The 15,314-nt window shown below is 55.7% G+C and overlaps 5 protein-coding genes and 1 non-coding gene across 6 annotated transcripts; 3 read left to right on the top strand and 3 right to left on the bottom strand.

Annotated features, from left to right (window-relative positions):
* Positions 1 to 1,156: 1,156 nt before the first annotated feature.
* Positions 1,157 to 1,878, bottom strand: L226DRAFT_532494 (uncharacterized protein; the record flags this gene model as incomplete). The annotated part of the gene is made up of 5 exons (XM_067680269.1): positions 1,765 to 1,878; positions 1,596 to 1,696; positions 1,499 to 1,538; positions 1,338 to 1,438; positions 1,157 to 1,280 (listed from the first exon to the last, which is right to left on the bottom strand). Coding segments are annotated over exons 1-5 (326 nt in total), but the record flags the coding sequence as incomplete, so codon positions are not given.
* Positions 1,879 to 2,063: 185 nt separating this feature from the next.
* Positions 2,064 to 2,171, top strand: L226DRAFT_t69. Its single transcript has one exon. It is a non-coding gene; the product is annotated as a tRNA-Leu (tRNA).
* A 1,270-nt stretch (positions 2,172 to 3,441) lies between these two features.
* On the bottom strand, positions 3,442 to 4,126 carry L226DRAFT_610950 (uncharacterized protein; the record flags this gene model as incomplete). Its single annotated transcript, XM_067686215.1, has 3 exons — positions 3,728 to 4,126; positions 3,563 to 3,655; positions 3,442 to 3,494 (listed from the first exon to the last, which is right to left on the bottom strand). The coding sequence occupies exons 1-3, from the start codon at positions 4,008 to 4,010 to the stop codon at positions 3,442 to 3,444; spliced, it is 429 nt and encodes a 142-aa protein (XP_067538290.1). The 5' UTR covers positions 4,011 to 4,126.
* A 633-nt stretch (positions 4,127 to 4,759) lies between these two features.
* L226DRAFT_504132 (uncharacterized protein) lies at positions 4,760 to 10,254 on the bottom strand. Its single transcript, XM_067677966.1, has 7 exons — positions 9,465 to 10,254; positions 9,181 to 9,416; positions 8,027 to 9,130; positions 7,919 to 7,976; positions 6,844 to 7,865; positions 5,449 to 6,784; positions 4,760 to 5,378 (listed from the first exon to the last, which is right to left on the bottom strand). The coding sequence occupies exons 1-7, from the start codon at positions 10,168 to 10,170 to the stop codon at positions 5,050 to 5,052; spliced, it is 4,791 nt and encodes a 1,596-aa protein (XP_067538289.1). The 5' UTR covers positions 10,171 to 10,254; the 3' UTR covers positions 4,760 to 5,049.
* An 886-nt stretch (positions 10,255 to 11,140) lies between these two features.
* L226DRAFT_610948 (uncharacterized protein) lies at positions 11,141 to 11,916 on the top strand. The gene is made up of 3 exons (XM_067686214.1): positions 11,141 to 11,439; positions 11,494 to 11,586; positions 11,643 to 11,916. Exons 1-3 carry the CDS (start codon positions 11,187 to 11,189, stop codon positions 11,690 to 11,692), a joined length of 396 nt encoding a protein of 131 aa, XP_067538288.1. The 5' UTR covers positions 11,141 to 11,186; the 3' UTR covers positions 11,693 to 11,916.
* A 922-nt stretch (positions 11,917 to 12,838) lies between these two features.
* On the top strand, positions 12,839 to 15,219 carry L226DRAFT_482423 (cytochrome P450; the record flags this gene model as incomplete). The annotated part of the gene is made up of 12 exons (XM_067676969.1): positions 12,839 to 13,023; positions 13,086 to 13,182; positions 13,237 to 13,373; positions 13,532 to 13,657; positions 13,714 to 13,963; positions 14,023 to 14,145; positions 14,202 to 14,304; positions 14,360 to 14,446; positions 14,503 to 14,537; positions 14,609 to 14,655; positions 14,712 to 14,864; positions 14,922 to 15,219. The coding sequence occupies 12 exons, from the start codon at positions 12,842 to 12,844 to the stop codon at positions 15,109 to 15,111; spliced, it is 1,530 nt and encodes a 509-aa protein (XP_067538287.1). The 3' UTR covers positions 15,112 to 15,219.
* Positions 15,220 to 15,314: the final 95 nt, after the last annotated feature.

The raw sequence follows: 15,314 nt of genomic DNA, 5'->3' as shown, positions 1-15,314 counted from the left end.
GCGACCCCTCAGTTATCTAGGATCCGTCAGACACACTCCGTACTTGAAGCAAGGCCGGGATATAGCGAGAATACCCCGGAGACAAGATGTTCACGTCTCGCAGCTGACAACGTGCGCGGTACTAGTATCTAGACATGTGGGTACGCGGGCTGGTTCTCATCTTAATCGTGCTCACGATTGGTCGAAATTCCTATGTAGACGACGCTGTGCGAACGCTGTACGAACTCGACACGCTCAATGCCTGCACTTCATCACACCCAATCCGTCTTCCATGGACGCGCGGCAATGATTCATGCCATCGGACGTCTGCCGGGATGTGTAAAACCGATTTATGCTCACGCTCACAGGTGCGCTCACTCCGCGCGTCCACGTCCGCGTCTGGCTCATTATCTACAGGAAGAATTGGGGCTCATCAGCATGAATCGCCCATATCCCGCCCCGAAATGCACATCGACCACGCAGGCGCTCCGGCTTCTCGCAGGCGACACCGAAAGAACCTAACCCCCCGTGCGGGAAGCTCACACCGGTCTATAGAGCGCAGCTTGTCGTGGGCAACGTGTTCTCAGTCCCGGTGAGTCGAGCAGTTCATTTCCCCATTGCTGTAGTTGCGGAGCGCACACGGCGGCGTCGTGTCATGCACGTCGACCAAGCTCTTCGTGCCAAGCCTCACAGTCTCCGGCCGGCGCTCCTGCACAAACCACGCTCCCTCCGTCGTGCGACTGGGTCAGAGTTGAATTGTAGATTGCGCCCGTGAGACGCACCCCTCATCATGAGCCGCATATATACGGGCTATACAGAATTTCGTTTCATCTGTTTGTCTTCGTTCGCGGGTGGTCATCATTCGATAGGACCATCCCGGTCAACTCCTCGCGAATGATGACCGTCATGGTGGCTACGAACGTGCTGCTCCAGACTGCCTACCGCGAGCGGCGTGGCAACGCGAAGAGACTTCCGTAGTGCTATTTTTGGAACCTTTAGCGTGTCGGTGAACTCTGACCCGGAGGCAGTGACACAGAAGCTCAGGCACACTCCTTGACCTCAGTTGGGCATCGTGCGTTGCGCTGCAGTCACAGCTGACCGACAGGAGAGTCATGACATGATATGGAGGAGGTTCAAATCATACGCGCGTTCCAGATACTGACAGTCCGGTGTGTAGAATACAATAGGGCACTATTCGCTCCACAAGAGAATCCTACTGCGCTCTGTACGTCATGCCGCAACATCCAACGTGCCTCCCGCGAGGTCTCTCCGCGCTCAGCAGCACATCTCGCACGGGCAACCTGGAGTGGTACGACGTCAGAATCCCCATTAACCCGATGCAATGGAAAGCGACGTACAGACGATGTCCGCGATGCACTCGCAGCAATCCTACGGAGCAGTTCAGGCATGAGAATGGTGAGCAGCGACCCGCACTCTCGATCACTCACTTTGCAGCACTCTGGGCGGAACATCAGGATGGTCAGCGAATGCACAACTGAAGCCGCAGGACGGCACTCACCGAAGCAGAGGAAACATTCAATCATGCCGAGGAAACAGTCCTGTCGCAAGCATGATAAGAATCTCGTGGACGTAGTGTGGCGGTAGGCGGTCCTTACCTTGGCAGCACCACCACCGCGGAGACGTTCAGCAAAGCCACGCTTGTGACGGCACTCTTGCTGGGTCTGGTTGCTCTCGCGTGCGGGCGGGTTCATCACGCCTGCCGACATCGGACGTGGGTGAGCGTCCGTCTCTCGGCTTAGGCATGTTAGATGCATAGCAACGCACTCATCTGGACGGCCTGGGGCTGGGAGGATGTGGTCATGGCTGGCTTCGGGGCGTCCATTGTGTAGGTGGTGTCCAACGTGTCAGGAGGATGAAAGGATGCGGGTAGGAGAGGGGTGTAAGGACAGGATTGCCCTGAGGAGATGGAGTTATATATACTCCTCGACCTCTCTGCGCGGTCAGGGATCCCGGACCAGATTGACGCGTGAGGTCATAACGAGGCGCAGTGTGTGCTATTCTTAGGGCGGCTTATATCAGTCCCAATAAACGAGCCATGAGGTTGTGTCCCTGAGCAGAGGCATGGCAACATGGCCGAGCGGTCTAAGGCGCCAGAATCAGGCCGTTGGGTTGTTGATTCAACCTGGCTTATCTGGTCCGAAAGGGCGTGGGTTCGAATCCCACTGTTGTCATCCTTTTTTTTCTACCCTTGTTCCATGTTAAACGCGACTGTAGCTTATTTTATGAGCCCCCGACGATCTACAGTGTTTGACCGGTCCTTGGACCACCATGGTTCCTTGGGCCAATCGACCCTTTCCTGTCCTCATGCATATCTTGTAAGCTTTTATACACCTGAACTATATTTCTCAGTCTCGTATACACGTCTATACCAATTTTTGGGACAGTCTACCTAGATCAGAGGGAACTACCACAATGTTTACATCCAGAACAGCTGATTATGAAATTTCTGCAACTCAATACAACAGATGTATGGACTGGAACACCCTAAATTTTTGCGAGACACTCAATAGCATACACTGTGTTCCATATGTCGTACAGATCTGCTTATCGCATGAAGTACTGATGCATACAGCAACAATCATTGCAGGAGGAGGTCCAGGAGTCGACATTGACTAAGCGCCAGGTCACATCACACTGCCTATTTAAGAAAGCGGCGTGTCGCAGCGCAGCGGGAGGTGGCGGGACCAGGTGACAGCGTGGGAGGCTGAATGAGACCTTGCAAGGGTGGAGAAACGTCGAGCCAGGTGGCAGAAGCCCAAGCTGGGCACAGTAGAGAAAGCCAGGCCAAAGCCAAAGCTCTCTGCTGCACGGGATATCGAGGATGAGGATGAAGACGATGAGGATGAGGACGAGGACGAGGCCGGGGATGATGAGTGATGTAATGATCAGTGATTAGATCCGGTCTCGATTAGGAAATCACACTCATCTGTGACCTGGTCCAAGGAGCGCAGAATGCCTGATACGCCACAACTCGACAAATTTGCCTCCCCACTCCCACATACTTCCACTACGGTCACAGAAACTGCGTAGATGTGTAACAAACGTCTCTTGTAGCACACAGGTGAAGTTTCAGGCCGGACCCTTTCATTATACTGACGTTATGCAGCGCTCAAGATTTGGGTGGTCCAAGGACCGGTCAAATACTGTATGCTCCCAATGCAACAAATTGCACTCACTGACGCACCGGCGTCTGTGCTTAGAAGGGCGCTTCATACCTAAACTTGGTGAAATGCATCAGACGGGGGAATGCCTGTTTACTCTTGGCGGAACACATATGCCTTGAGCAGCCATAGTCTTAGAAGTTCAAACTGGGCCCGAGACATCATGCAAATCAAGGAGTGTATTATCCAAGTCCAGTGATGTGTAATCCTATAAAGTCCATGCAAACTGTCCAAATCGTTCACAATCTCGTCACTACAACACGTATTCTGACGCATCGATTTATGCAACAGTGATGCTGAACTTGTCGGAGGCGTTGCCAGAGTCACCGATCACTAGAAAGATTCATGAAAATGAGCACGGTCTACACCTATGGCAGCAACAGTGACTGGATGGTATGTACGGACGACGATGTAGTCACTGCGGGGGTCCACCTCGGGTACGGTCACGTTGACGGCGCCGTTTTTGATCTGGAAACCGGAAGCCAGGGGGTGCTCTGCAAAGTCACAGCGAATGGTTCAATGGTACATCAGCAATTCAATCCGGACATGCACACAAGAGTACTCACTGATGTCAAGGTGCTCATCGGAACTACCGTCCTCAACGTAGCCGAGGAGGAGGACACCAGTCTGGTACTCGGCCTCGGAAGGCATGTCGGATGTATCCCAGGTGATGGTCTGCTCGGAGCCGACGGGCCAGGAGTCTCCGGCAACAGGGGCGGTGAGCTGGGGGCGGTAGACAACGTCGATCTTTGCCCCCGAGGGGTTGAAGACCGCAGGGGCCGCAAGGACTGCGGAAGCAGCAGCGGCGACGACGGAGAAGGCGGCGATCAGCTTGGTAGAGGCGAACATGTTGGCGGCGGACGCGTGGAGGTTCGAGCGGCGGGTATTGGGTATTGGTTTCGTAAAGAAGGAGCGAGGGTGCCGGAGCAACGAACGACGGGGCCGCAAGGGGACGAGAGGGAGAAGGGTGAACGGAGAGGGGAACAGGAAGCAAGGATGCTTTTGCGCAACGTCGTAGGCAAGGATGTTAATAAATACCTCTCGGCTGAAGAGACATTGTCAGTTCGGCTAGCGCTTCTAGCGCTGTTTCATGACCACACCCATCTCTGGGGGACTCTACGCGGCCGCTCGTCTAACGCGTATTCAGGATCGCCGTCCGCTTTTCGGATGAGCATTCATGCAGCAGCGGCGCCCATGATGCTCGGGATCTGTAACGCGGACGTAAGTATCTCACTGTCAGCTGGACATGCAAGAGAGTAGCGGAATCTTTGCAGGTGCACTCCTCTCTCATGTGGAGCACGACATGCATGACAACCGGTTTGAAGTGGCAGTTGAATATCACCCGACAAGTGGAGCAACATTCTGATCCAATTCGGCAACTCCTGGTGGCGGTGCTCTCGTGCAAGTTTGCGATCTTGGCGCTTCCTCACGCGCACGCTCCCTGCCCTCGTGTCGCCGTTGTTTCCCGGTCGCAACGATCACTGACCTTTATGAAGCCCAACGTTCCGGATTTCAATCGAAATCTCAGTCAAATACTTGGTGCGCATGATAGCTGCGCTCATACGCATGACAAGAACGCCGGAGATCGGAAACAACTCCGAAACACGACAGGAGACGCGGAGAATCCATTCCAGTACTGTACCGAGTTACGAGTAACAAGATGCATGTGAAAGTACTATTGGCATATCAAGAGGTATGTGAGTATGGGTACTGTGTAGGATGCTATATGATACAATGCAACAGATCAAGTATCCCTTCACACTTGCGAAGGAGACATGGAGCTATATGACAGCGGAAGGATGTAAGACATACGGAGGTGAATGCAGTGCGTCATTTGCATAGTGGAGAATTCAGCTCTCTCAACGAAACCGGGGTGCTACTGCGCACATCAGAGATCATTCCCCAGCGCAGATGATGAGGACGAGGTGCCCAAAGATCGCGACCGAAGACCCCCGAGCATTGAAAACCGCCTGGAAGAGCGTTCACTGCTTGGCAGCCTTGCGATCTTGCGCGAAACACGCTGGGTCGTCGGACTGATGGACTCGTTCGAGTCGTCGCTACTCGGAGGGTCCGAGCTGAAGATGGTGTGTTGAACACGGCGAAGGGCGGGAGAGACAAGGCGACGGGGTGTCACCTGCCCGATGGGGAGATCGTCGTCAGACGGAGGGAGGTCTTGGACGTGCTTCAAGTCCGGTGATGCGACCATGATGGAGTCATCTAAGCGGAAAGGAGCGTTCATAGGTGAGTGACTTGCGTGAAACCTAACGAAAGTAAACTGAGTACTCACCACTGCCGAAAAGAGGAGCATCGCGGAGGAACCGGAGTGGCGAAGACAAGTCTGCGGCCTCTTCGCGCAACTCCTCTGCACGACCCAACCTGCGCCTCTTCGGGGTGCCGAGCTTCTGGAAGTTGGCCTGCTCGCCAAGGAGTTTCGTGGCCGATCGCGTGCGCCGAAGAGGTTGAGGAGCGGAAGACGTCGACGCATAACTTTCCTCGGGCGCAGGAGACATGCTGAGCCTCCGTCGCCTCATGATGGTCTCCACCGCAGGCACCTCGACAACATCCATGAAGACACCCTTGCGTTTGCGCGAGAGCGGTGTCGGAGTCGCCTGAGTGAGGGACTCGTCGTCGGATGCGACCGACGAAGCGTCGTCTTCGGCGGGTTCCGCGTGCTTTGCCACGTCGTCCACTGGTAGCTCCTTAAGCACCTTCACATTCGAGCTGTCGTGCATGACCGCACGGACTTGCATCCTGTTGACAGTCAACCGCCCGAGTGGCGATGCGTCCAGGCGATTGATCTTATGGGCCCTTTCGTCGAGCACAGCCGGCTCCTCCGCATCCTCGACGCGAGATCGTTTTCCAAGGATGGACTCCAGCAGCAATGGCGACTGCATTGCCAAACGCTCTGCAACTGTTGGGATGCGAGGCAAAGGCGAATGGTTCTCCTTGTTCTTGGCGGGCTGCTTGGCCGGTGAGCGTTTCGGCGTGGTCGGTGAGCGGGTGGGAGAGCAGTCCATAGCGCTCGAAGCGGGAGACGGAGCACTGGCCACGTCGGCGCAATGAGCGTTGTTCTCTGAATGCGACGGGGTGGCATGAGGGTGTCGACGGCGGGGACTCGCCTTTGGAGTCAATGGCACCAATGGAGAGGCTCTCGGAATTGGTATAGGCCCTGACATCGCAGCGAGGGTCCCAGGCGAAGGCACGACAATAGATCCTTCGTCCTCGCTATCAACAACCTCCTCGCCTTCAACAGCTTCGTCGCCCTCGAGAGCAGCAGTCACTTCCTCGGACTGCGGGAATTGTTCGAGGACAGGGCTCTCGACTTCGCCATCTTGGATCGCCGTCATATCCTCGACAAACGCCTCGTCCTCCTGCTCCTCCAGCCGCGCTTTTGCAACGGCCGCTAAACACTGCGCGATCTGCTCCGGGTACCCGCACGGTGGCACGGGAACTCCTGCATACGTAGCCTGCCAGAATTCATCGAACGCGTCGACGGTGCCCGCGTGCTTGTCGACTCGTCCAGAGAAGGGAGCGACGAGGAAGGGCGCGAGCGTCTCGAGGATATGTGTATCGACTGGCAATGCCTGCATGCTGATCAAGACTGTTTGATACAACGGCAGGATCTGCAGAAGTCCGTGAGTATAACTACAGAGCACGTTTGAGAAATAAATCAGAGACTCACGTCGCAGGAGTACTCGTCCGCGGTGCAAACGTGGAACTCGTCGGCGACCCAGGTCCGCAAACCCTCCACGATCAATTCCAGCATGGTAAAGCACAATTCAGGCGGGCACCCGTCGATGACGCGCGTAAGGGTGCGGATAAGCCACATGCACATGACACTGTGCCTCGGCGCGGGGGGGTACGCCGCGTTGAGCGTGTCGTTCGCGAACTCGAATACCTCGCTCGGTACCTGGCGCGCCTCGGCGATCTCCACGTTCGACAACAGGAGGTCGGCGATACGCACTGCAGCCGTCGACGACGGGCTGTGGTTGGTCGCGATAACGCCGGCAATTTGGTCAACGAGCGTGGTCGCATCGATGCCGTGGTCGAGTGCAGTGTCGATAGCCTGCCGGAGGAGCTTGTCCCACATATCAATTGCCTCACTCTCCATGTCCCAGTCACTTGAACCGATGAATGGTGCGGACAACAGCACGACGGCGGTCTCCCAGCTGGGCGCGTTGCTTGTGTCGTTCGACTCCCAGCGCTCGACGAAGACCTGCCAGACTGCGGAACGGACCTCTGGATCCCAATCCGATTCGCGTCTGCCCTTGCGTAGAGTGTTCTCCCAGAACGCCTGCAGGACGGAGGTGTCGCACGCGGAAGTGACCTCCGCACAGAGGGACGCCCACTGTTCGCGAACCTGGTCCGTGCATTGCGGCTCCCCAACGAGCCTGTCCTCACGGACATTGAGGTAACGCAGGACAGACTCGGCGAGTTCCGAGAAGAGCTCCGATGGGATAACTGCCCGCGTCAACATGAACAGGTCGTGGACGAGGAAGAGCTTGATGGCGTAGTTCCATCGATTCTGGGGAAGGGGCTCGTCCATGCCTTTGCCTTTGGATCCGGTTGGCTTGACCGGAGACGTCGGAACGTCGTCGAACGCCTCGCGCAGGATGAAGTCCAAATCTGGGTCCTCCAAGATGCCGAGGAGGACATCCCGTGTTGCGACAGCAAGCTTGGCCAGGCCCTCATCGTCCTCGTTGTCTACCGCGGGAGCGAGTCAGTGCAAGTCCAAACAACTCGTTCAATGCACGTACCCAGCATGGTTCGAACGTTGCATGTCAGGAGGTGGAACCAGATTTCCCTGATCTCGGACTGCGCGAACTCATGAGTCTCTGAATGTTCACTGCTGCTGAAACACTCACAGGAACTGCTTCCCTGCCCCACTGTAGCTTCAGTACGGATAAACCCTCCTTCCACACCTCCAAGAATGCCTCCCACATCCCAGGTGCCGAAGCCTCCTCCGATGAGAACCTCCTGATGTCAGTAATCTGAGGACACTCCTCGATCACCGCTCTCACTACTGATGGTAGCATCTTCCACTCCGCGGTAAGCAGCCCAGGGTTTGCCGAGAAGAAGTCTTGAGGGAGGAGCCGGCGATGGTCCCACTCCCTGTCTTCCATCATAGCCGATGAAGAGACACCACTGAGCAAATGCCGCGTCAGGTCCATAGCCTCCTTGCACATCTGACCACCTTTGCGGCACATGAAGCGCAACACGCGAAGAGCGACGATATTTTGCGTGTCGTCGATTATGTCTGGCCCCAGCAGCGCGCCGACTGTGCACACACCCGCGCCCATGTCGAGGACCGTGCCAAGGAGCTTGAGATTCACGCGCAGCGTGTCGTCATGTCTCCTGCGCTCCGCGACGATGTCGTCCTCGGTCGCCGAATCGTCCTCGCCATCCGTCTCGGTGTCAACAGCGACCTTGATGTGCGGCGGACGGAAGAACGCCCAAACCATCGCACGCCACGCCAGACATCCCAGTGCTCGTGCAGAGCTCTTCGGATGGCGCATCCCCAAGGTAAACAGTGCAACGATTGTCCGTGTCAGCTCCGAGTGCAGCCATACTGTAGGTCCGAGCAACACGACGAGGTGTGCAACGACACTGAAGCCCCAAACGGGACCTTGAGCTGCATGTCTCGGTTCGGGGGCTTGAAGTGTCGTGCGTAGGGTGCGAACGAGGAGTGAGTCTTTGGATGGACTCGCGTCAACTCGCTTCTTCGATGGCGTTGTAGGGCTGACATCGCTGGCCCTCATCAGGCGCGACGCCACAGCAGTGGATATACGCGTGTGCGCCTCGCTCGGAGGAAGGGAAGACGCGGCAAGTGCAAGTCCGCCGAGGGCGTGGCATGCTTGGTTGCGGATGACGAGCGTCGGGGCGAGGAGACAAGAAATGATGGGGCCAACTAGGGGCGCAAACGCAGGCACGAAGACGGCCGGGAGGTATAGGGAGAGGTCGTGTATGGCCTGCAAGCTTGTTGAGCGCATACAGTTACCATGATGATCAAGGTGCGTACCTTCAAACCATCCGTCTGGGAACCTTTCTTCCCTTCCTTTCCGAGCTCGCCCTCGATGCCACGGCGTAGCGCATAAGCGATTCGGTCCCTCGCCGGCTCGAGCACTTCCGCAGGCAAGCGCTGGGTCTGTATGAGCCAGATCGCGAGTGCACATGTCTTCCGCGCGTTCGGGGTCGGGAGCTGGTTAGCGAGGGGAATAGCAAGCACTTGTGTCCAGACGTAGCCGAGTTCCTCTTCTGCATCGGGTGTCAGAACTGCAATGAGGGCATGCGGCTACCACTCACCATCGAACAGACTCCAAAGCGATGGCGAAGTGAAGACCACGTTGAGTAGCCTCATCGCAGCATGGCATACACCGCACAGATCCCGCGCACGCTTGACCTGCTCTGCAGACATCCCTTGTTTCTTCTTCTTGGGGCTCTCTCGGGGTGAAGGTAATGATGTTGTCGATGGTGGTTCCCGTGGTGATGTGGGAGAGTCGGTGACGGAGGTCGATCCTTCGAGGGGGTCGATGAAGACTGAGCAGAGGTCACGCACCACTGCCTGTACGAAGGCTTTTCGTTGTTTCCTGAGAGGCTGGAAAAGCGGCCATGATGCGTCGGCGTCGGCATTGCCAGCGAGGGAGGTTCTTAGACGCGCTGCCAGAATAGAGTAGGCCTGTATGTGATCGCGCAACGACGCGTCAAGAGCAATGATTTGGGCAACGGGATGGTCAACATAGTGCAAATCGGTGAGAGGGTCTTCGGGCTCCGGCGTAGATTCCTTGACATCCTCATCGAATGGGGGTAAAACAATGTGTGCGGTTCTCTTCAGGATGGATCGAGAGGGTCCAGCTTTTGTGGCACTGGACTTTGTCGACAGCGTGCGCGGCGGGCTGGCAGTAATGGGGTGGTACTCCGGCTGCTCACACCAGGAGACGCGAGTGAAGCGGGGTGCACGATTCTCCTTCTCGTCCCTGTGGGACGTGCCGGGTGGTGTGGGGAGACTCATCGCCGGTGGTCGTCAGGTGTTTTGTAGCGAGGATGCCGGGCAACGCGTGTTGGACGTTGTCAGCGACGACGACGACGATGAGGGAGATGGCAAGTGTGAAACAATCGTGAAGGGAGGGCGCTTCACGCGCTTAATGAGTTGTTTGGCCCTATTGACGCGTTTTGTTTAACGCGTCCAATCACGTGGTACGCGTCAACCAAGCGCGCCGCCTCATGTTTTTCACGACACCCAACAAACTTCCGCTAGCGACATCCCTCAGCTATCCTAGGTTCGATGGATTCCAGTCTTGTTTTGTTTACGCAAAAATTACATAGGATCGTTGAGAGAAGTTGTCAGAATCCTACAGGGCCCCTTCCTTCCTCAATCGCAGTCGAGCAGGAGGCTCAAGGCCCGCCACGATGCCCGCGATGGACAAGGACATGCGCCGGGACCGGACACTCCTAGCTCGCTGATATTTTTGTTCTTGGGAAGTTATTACTCTGGGAATTTAGGAACTTGCTGTCCATAAGGGCCTCATTGTCCAGGAAGATGTACGTGTCGATCCTCCATCATCGTTGATACCAGTCTGATACCGCCATGTACGGCGCCTTGCTCAGCGCACTTCACGTCCACACATTAAAGCGAGAAGTGCAAACGCCGTGTGTGGAGTGGATGTGATGCTCTCTGCTCTCTAGTCGGCCAGAAGCCCTGACACGCGGGCAGTCACTCGTCTCATACTGAGATCCCCCCCAATGCCAGCCTGCCAGCGGTACCATGATGACAGACCCGCCGTCAGCCACAAGCGTAATACACCGGTACACCGGTCAATTACCAAGGTCTACAAGAATAGTACTCTTTCCGTAACGCCGTGTTTCCGAAACTCTTCACCCGCCACTTCACTTCGCATAGCAAGTGGTCCAGGGTCGGAGAACGCCCGACGTTGAGAGTGTATAAATCCTCGTTGGAGTATACGGAACCACAGTGAGTTGCTCACACGCATCTTTGCCTCCTGCCCGACTAACCTCACGATCCCCACGATGTTCTCCACAAAGCTCCTCATCATCCTCTGTGCCGTCGCCACTGCTGCCTCTGCCGCTGCGGTCCGCGCGGCAGATGAAGTCTTTCGTCCAGCGATTACTGCCCCCCACTCCGGTGATAAGTGGACTGTCGGGTCCGTCCAAGCAGTTACCTGGGACATCTCCTCTATTCCTCCCGCCAACGAGAACCAGACCGGACTCGTCCTCCTCGGATATATCGAAGACGGCCAGCTCGACGAGCACCTCGATATCGGTAGGTATCTCATGTACATGACATTTTTTCGTTGTTGCTGATGATAGCTTAAAGAGCATCCACTGGCGTCGAACTTTCCGATTACTGCCGGGGCCGTCAATGTGACTGTCCCTGAGGTCCCGAACCGGGACGACTACATCGTCGTCTGTAGGTGTTCTGCTATACGCATTGGACGCGGATCATACTGACGTTCTGACACCTAGTGTTTGGAGATTCGGGGAACACGTCTCCCAAATTCATGATCTCGCAGTGAAGTGTGACGATGGATCGGAAGTTCGGTCTGGTGGGCGCAGGACCATTGTCTGTAATGCCTCACGATACGCGGAATTTGTAGTAGATTTGCCACTTCACGGTTCTCTGACGGAGTATGCACGATATTGAGTTCACGAATGCCTTCGCCTCTATAGGACGTGGTCTTGAGATTCAGGTAGTAGAGTCTCGTCGGATGCAATGAAGGGATGCAATGAGCATAGGCGCCCATAGTTTGCCGATGTCCGGTGCAGTCGGAGGAGCTCTGAGTCTTGTGCTTGAACGTCATCTTCGTCCTGGTGCTCACTGCAGACTTTTGAACATCAGGCAACGCAACCGGGCACACGCTCAAGATTGTGTATACACAATCGCTGCCGGCATACTAGCCAACGCTACACTCGTTCCTCTCATGAGACGGGTCATCTGCTGATTTCGAAGTTTTTGGGCGGTGCGCCCCCCAGTATTCATCCCCTCCCTCCTGCCAAATTGCGAATGGCTGCCAATTTCAACCGCTCTCCGTTGTATGCAACGATTCGCCACGGTGACCGAGATTGGCCATTGGATTGATGATCGTGAGCACGCGTCACACAACCTGTTAAGTACGAGTGAGTAGACCGTTCGAAGCTTGGACGCGGCCGCACTAATATGCATACTCACGTTGGGTGCCACATAACCTATGATCTATCTACAACGGATGAATGTTCAGGCTCTTCATATCATCCCGACGTCGCTGTGCCAAAATGGCCTTCAAAGGCATCGGCGCCGCCCAGTGACGCTATTGGGAGCATCCGACTGTGCCTTCTCGCCCTCGCGAACCGTGCAGAAGCCACCCCTCTGAACCTTCCTTGCTAAGACGTTCATGATTGGGCGAACTATTGCCGTCGCAGCCTCGCATGACCCAAGCGTCAGAGGATATGACGCGCCCAACTTCAGTCAGACAGGCGCAGTGTCTTACTATTTGTAGTAGCCGAGAGCATGTTTTATGGCTTCTTGAGCACGAAAACCCGCGATCAGTAACGGTTTCACACTGCTTCATGGCACTGACGCGGAACGCTATTGCATGGACCCAGAAGTTCGTCATCCCGATCCAGGCATCATACAAAAGGCTCACTTCCACGGGAGGTACGGCGTTCCTTCTTCTCACCGCTCGATCATGTTTGCCCACATGCCTCCCCACCAGGTCCTCTCCGCTGGGTCGCTTGTCCTCGGTATCGGGTCTTTTGCTGCTGTCATCTATCTCGCCGTCCAAAGGCTTGGTTGGGGGAAGCATCCAGGTCGGCTCCCGCCTGGGCCGCCTGGACACTGGCTGTTCGGGAACACGCCTCCGACGTCTTAGTACGCATGGGTTCCCTCATATTATGTATTGGCCAACTAACACACACGCTTCTACTTCGTAGCGCGTATCGCTATTATACCGAATTGGCTGCGAACTACGGGCCTGTCTTCACAATGCGATATGGTTCTCATCGGGTCTGCGTCATCACAGGACACCAGGTGAGTGTACTCCGAACCTCACTTCACCTCATCCATGCTCATGCCTTGACCTAGGCCGCAACAGACATCATGGTCAAGCAGTCTCACAAGCTTATCGATCGGCCCCGCTATGTCGCCGCCGGAGAGATCATTTCTGCGGGCATGCGTACGCTCCTCACGCGAGCCGGGGATCGTCTCAGAAGGCTAAGAAGGTGTGTGGACTTCTTGTGGTTCAGAAGACCGACAACATTGATTGACATTGCTCCCTCCTCGTATGTCCACTCTTTCGGTCCGTCTCGTGTCTTCTTGTTCCCGATGCTTATTCCACATGTCGTACACACGCCTTTTGACCCGTGGGACTGTTCGGAAGTTCGCTGCACGCTGCACTCCAACCACAGAGCTCCGCGAAGTACGAACCAATCCAGATGCATAACGCGCTGAACTACATCCTCGATCTTCTGGATGACCCAGACAAGCACCTCGACCATGCCAGACGGTACGCACGTTCTCTGCGGTCCTCAGGCGACGCGACTGACCACTCCCGATTATCAGGTACGCCGCGAGCGTAATCATGACCGTGACGTACGGAAAGACAACCCCGACTTCGTACTCCGATCCCGAAGTCAAGCGAATCGAACAGGTGGCTGCCCGGCTCGGGAGCGCACTCAGGCCTGGGGCGTATCTCGTCGACACATACCCTTTCCTCAAGTACATACCCGGCTTCACGTCGGAGCTGGAGCGCTACCACGAGGAGGAAATAGGGCTATATCGCCACCAGGTCGAGGAAGTGAAACAGCGGCAGGTACGGCGATGTGCATGTGCTATCGTTTGTTCGCTTACGCCCCCGAACGGTTCGTGTAGGCGAAGAACGAGGTCGACTCGTGCTTTGTGACGTATTTGATGGAACAGCAAGAGCAGTCTGGACTGTCGGACGACGAGCTCGCTTACCTCGCAGGTTCTATGTTCGGTGCTGGATCGGATACTGTGAGCAAGCTTTTGTTCCTCCTTGCGATGTCCTCTCTGACTCATGATTGTCGCAGACTGGAGGCGTCCTTGGCTTTTTGACTATGGCCTCCGCTCGCTACCCCGAAGCGCAACGACGAGTCCAGGCTCAATTGGATGCTGTGGTCGGACGCGATAGACGTGAGCGAAGTTTCGCCTTTAGGCCGCGAGGCAGGACTGTTGATTGGCTGCATAGTTCCCACTTTTGCCGACCAGGACAAACTTCCTGAGGTCTGGGCGTACATCGAGGAGCTCTACCGGTGGAGGCCCGTCGTTCCGTCAGGTGGAGCTTTGTAACGTCCTCGCCTACTTGTCAATCCCTCTGACTATGGCTCGTAGGGATCTCACACAGCGCAACGCAAGACATCATTTGGGTATGCATGACTTAGCAACGCGAGGCCACTGAAAATACTGATCGCTGACAATATGATTCCTGGGCCAACAGAAAGACTACGTGATTCCTGCTGGGACAGAGGTTGTAGGCTGTCATTGGTACGTGCAACGCTACCTCTGTGCCTCAGGTAGCCTCAAATTGACTTTGCCTCCAGGGCCATAGGCCGTGATCCTGAAGTCTTCCCCGACGGCGAGACATTCAACCCGGCCCGCTGGCTCGACGAGAAAGGTCGCTTGAAGGACGATCTCAAATTCTTCAATTGGGGCTTTGGACGGCGGATATGTCCCGGCCAGCATCTTGCAGACAGGTGCCTTTTGCGTTCGTGTCCTCTTGCCCCTGCGTTTATGCTCACCAAGCACCGTAGGTCCGTCTTCATCAACACGGCGCTCGTATTATGGGCTTTCGACATATCAGAGGACCTGAAGCATCCCATCAACACTTTGGGCATCATGGATGGTGCACTCGCTCATCCTGAGCCGTTCGTCGCGCGTTTCAAGCCAAGGGTCGCGAACCTCCGAGAGAAGATTGCTTCGTATAGGGACTCGATGGAATAGGTCGAACGAACGCTATCGGAACATTGAACAGTGCTCGTGACCCGTCTTGCTGAATAAAATCATGTATATATCCTATGGGCAACGTGTACAATATATGCTATTATCCTGAACTCTGCTCGCTGGGTTCAAGACGGTTGGATTCTTGTGGCTGTGATGGCCTCGTATGGTAATTCCCGCCACTTTGCAGTACCGTGGAAGTTCGG

Source organism: Lentinus tigrinus (assembly GCF_003813185.1).
Source record: "Lentinus tigrinus ALCF2SS1-7 unplaced genomic scaffold L226scaffold_6, whole genome shotgun sequence".
Classification (NCBI taxonomy): Eukaryota; Fungi; Basidiomycota; class Agaricomycetes; order Polyporales; family Polyporaceae; genus Lentinus; species Lentinus tigrinus.
This window is presented reverse-complemented; position numbering and strand designations above follow the sequence as displayed.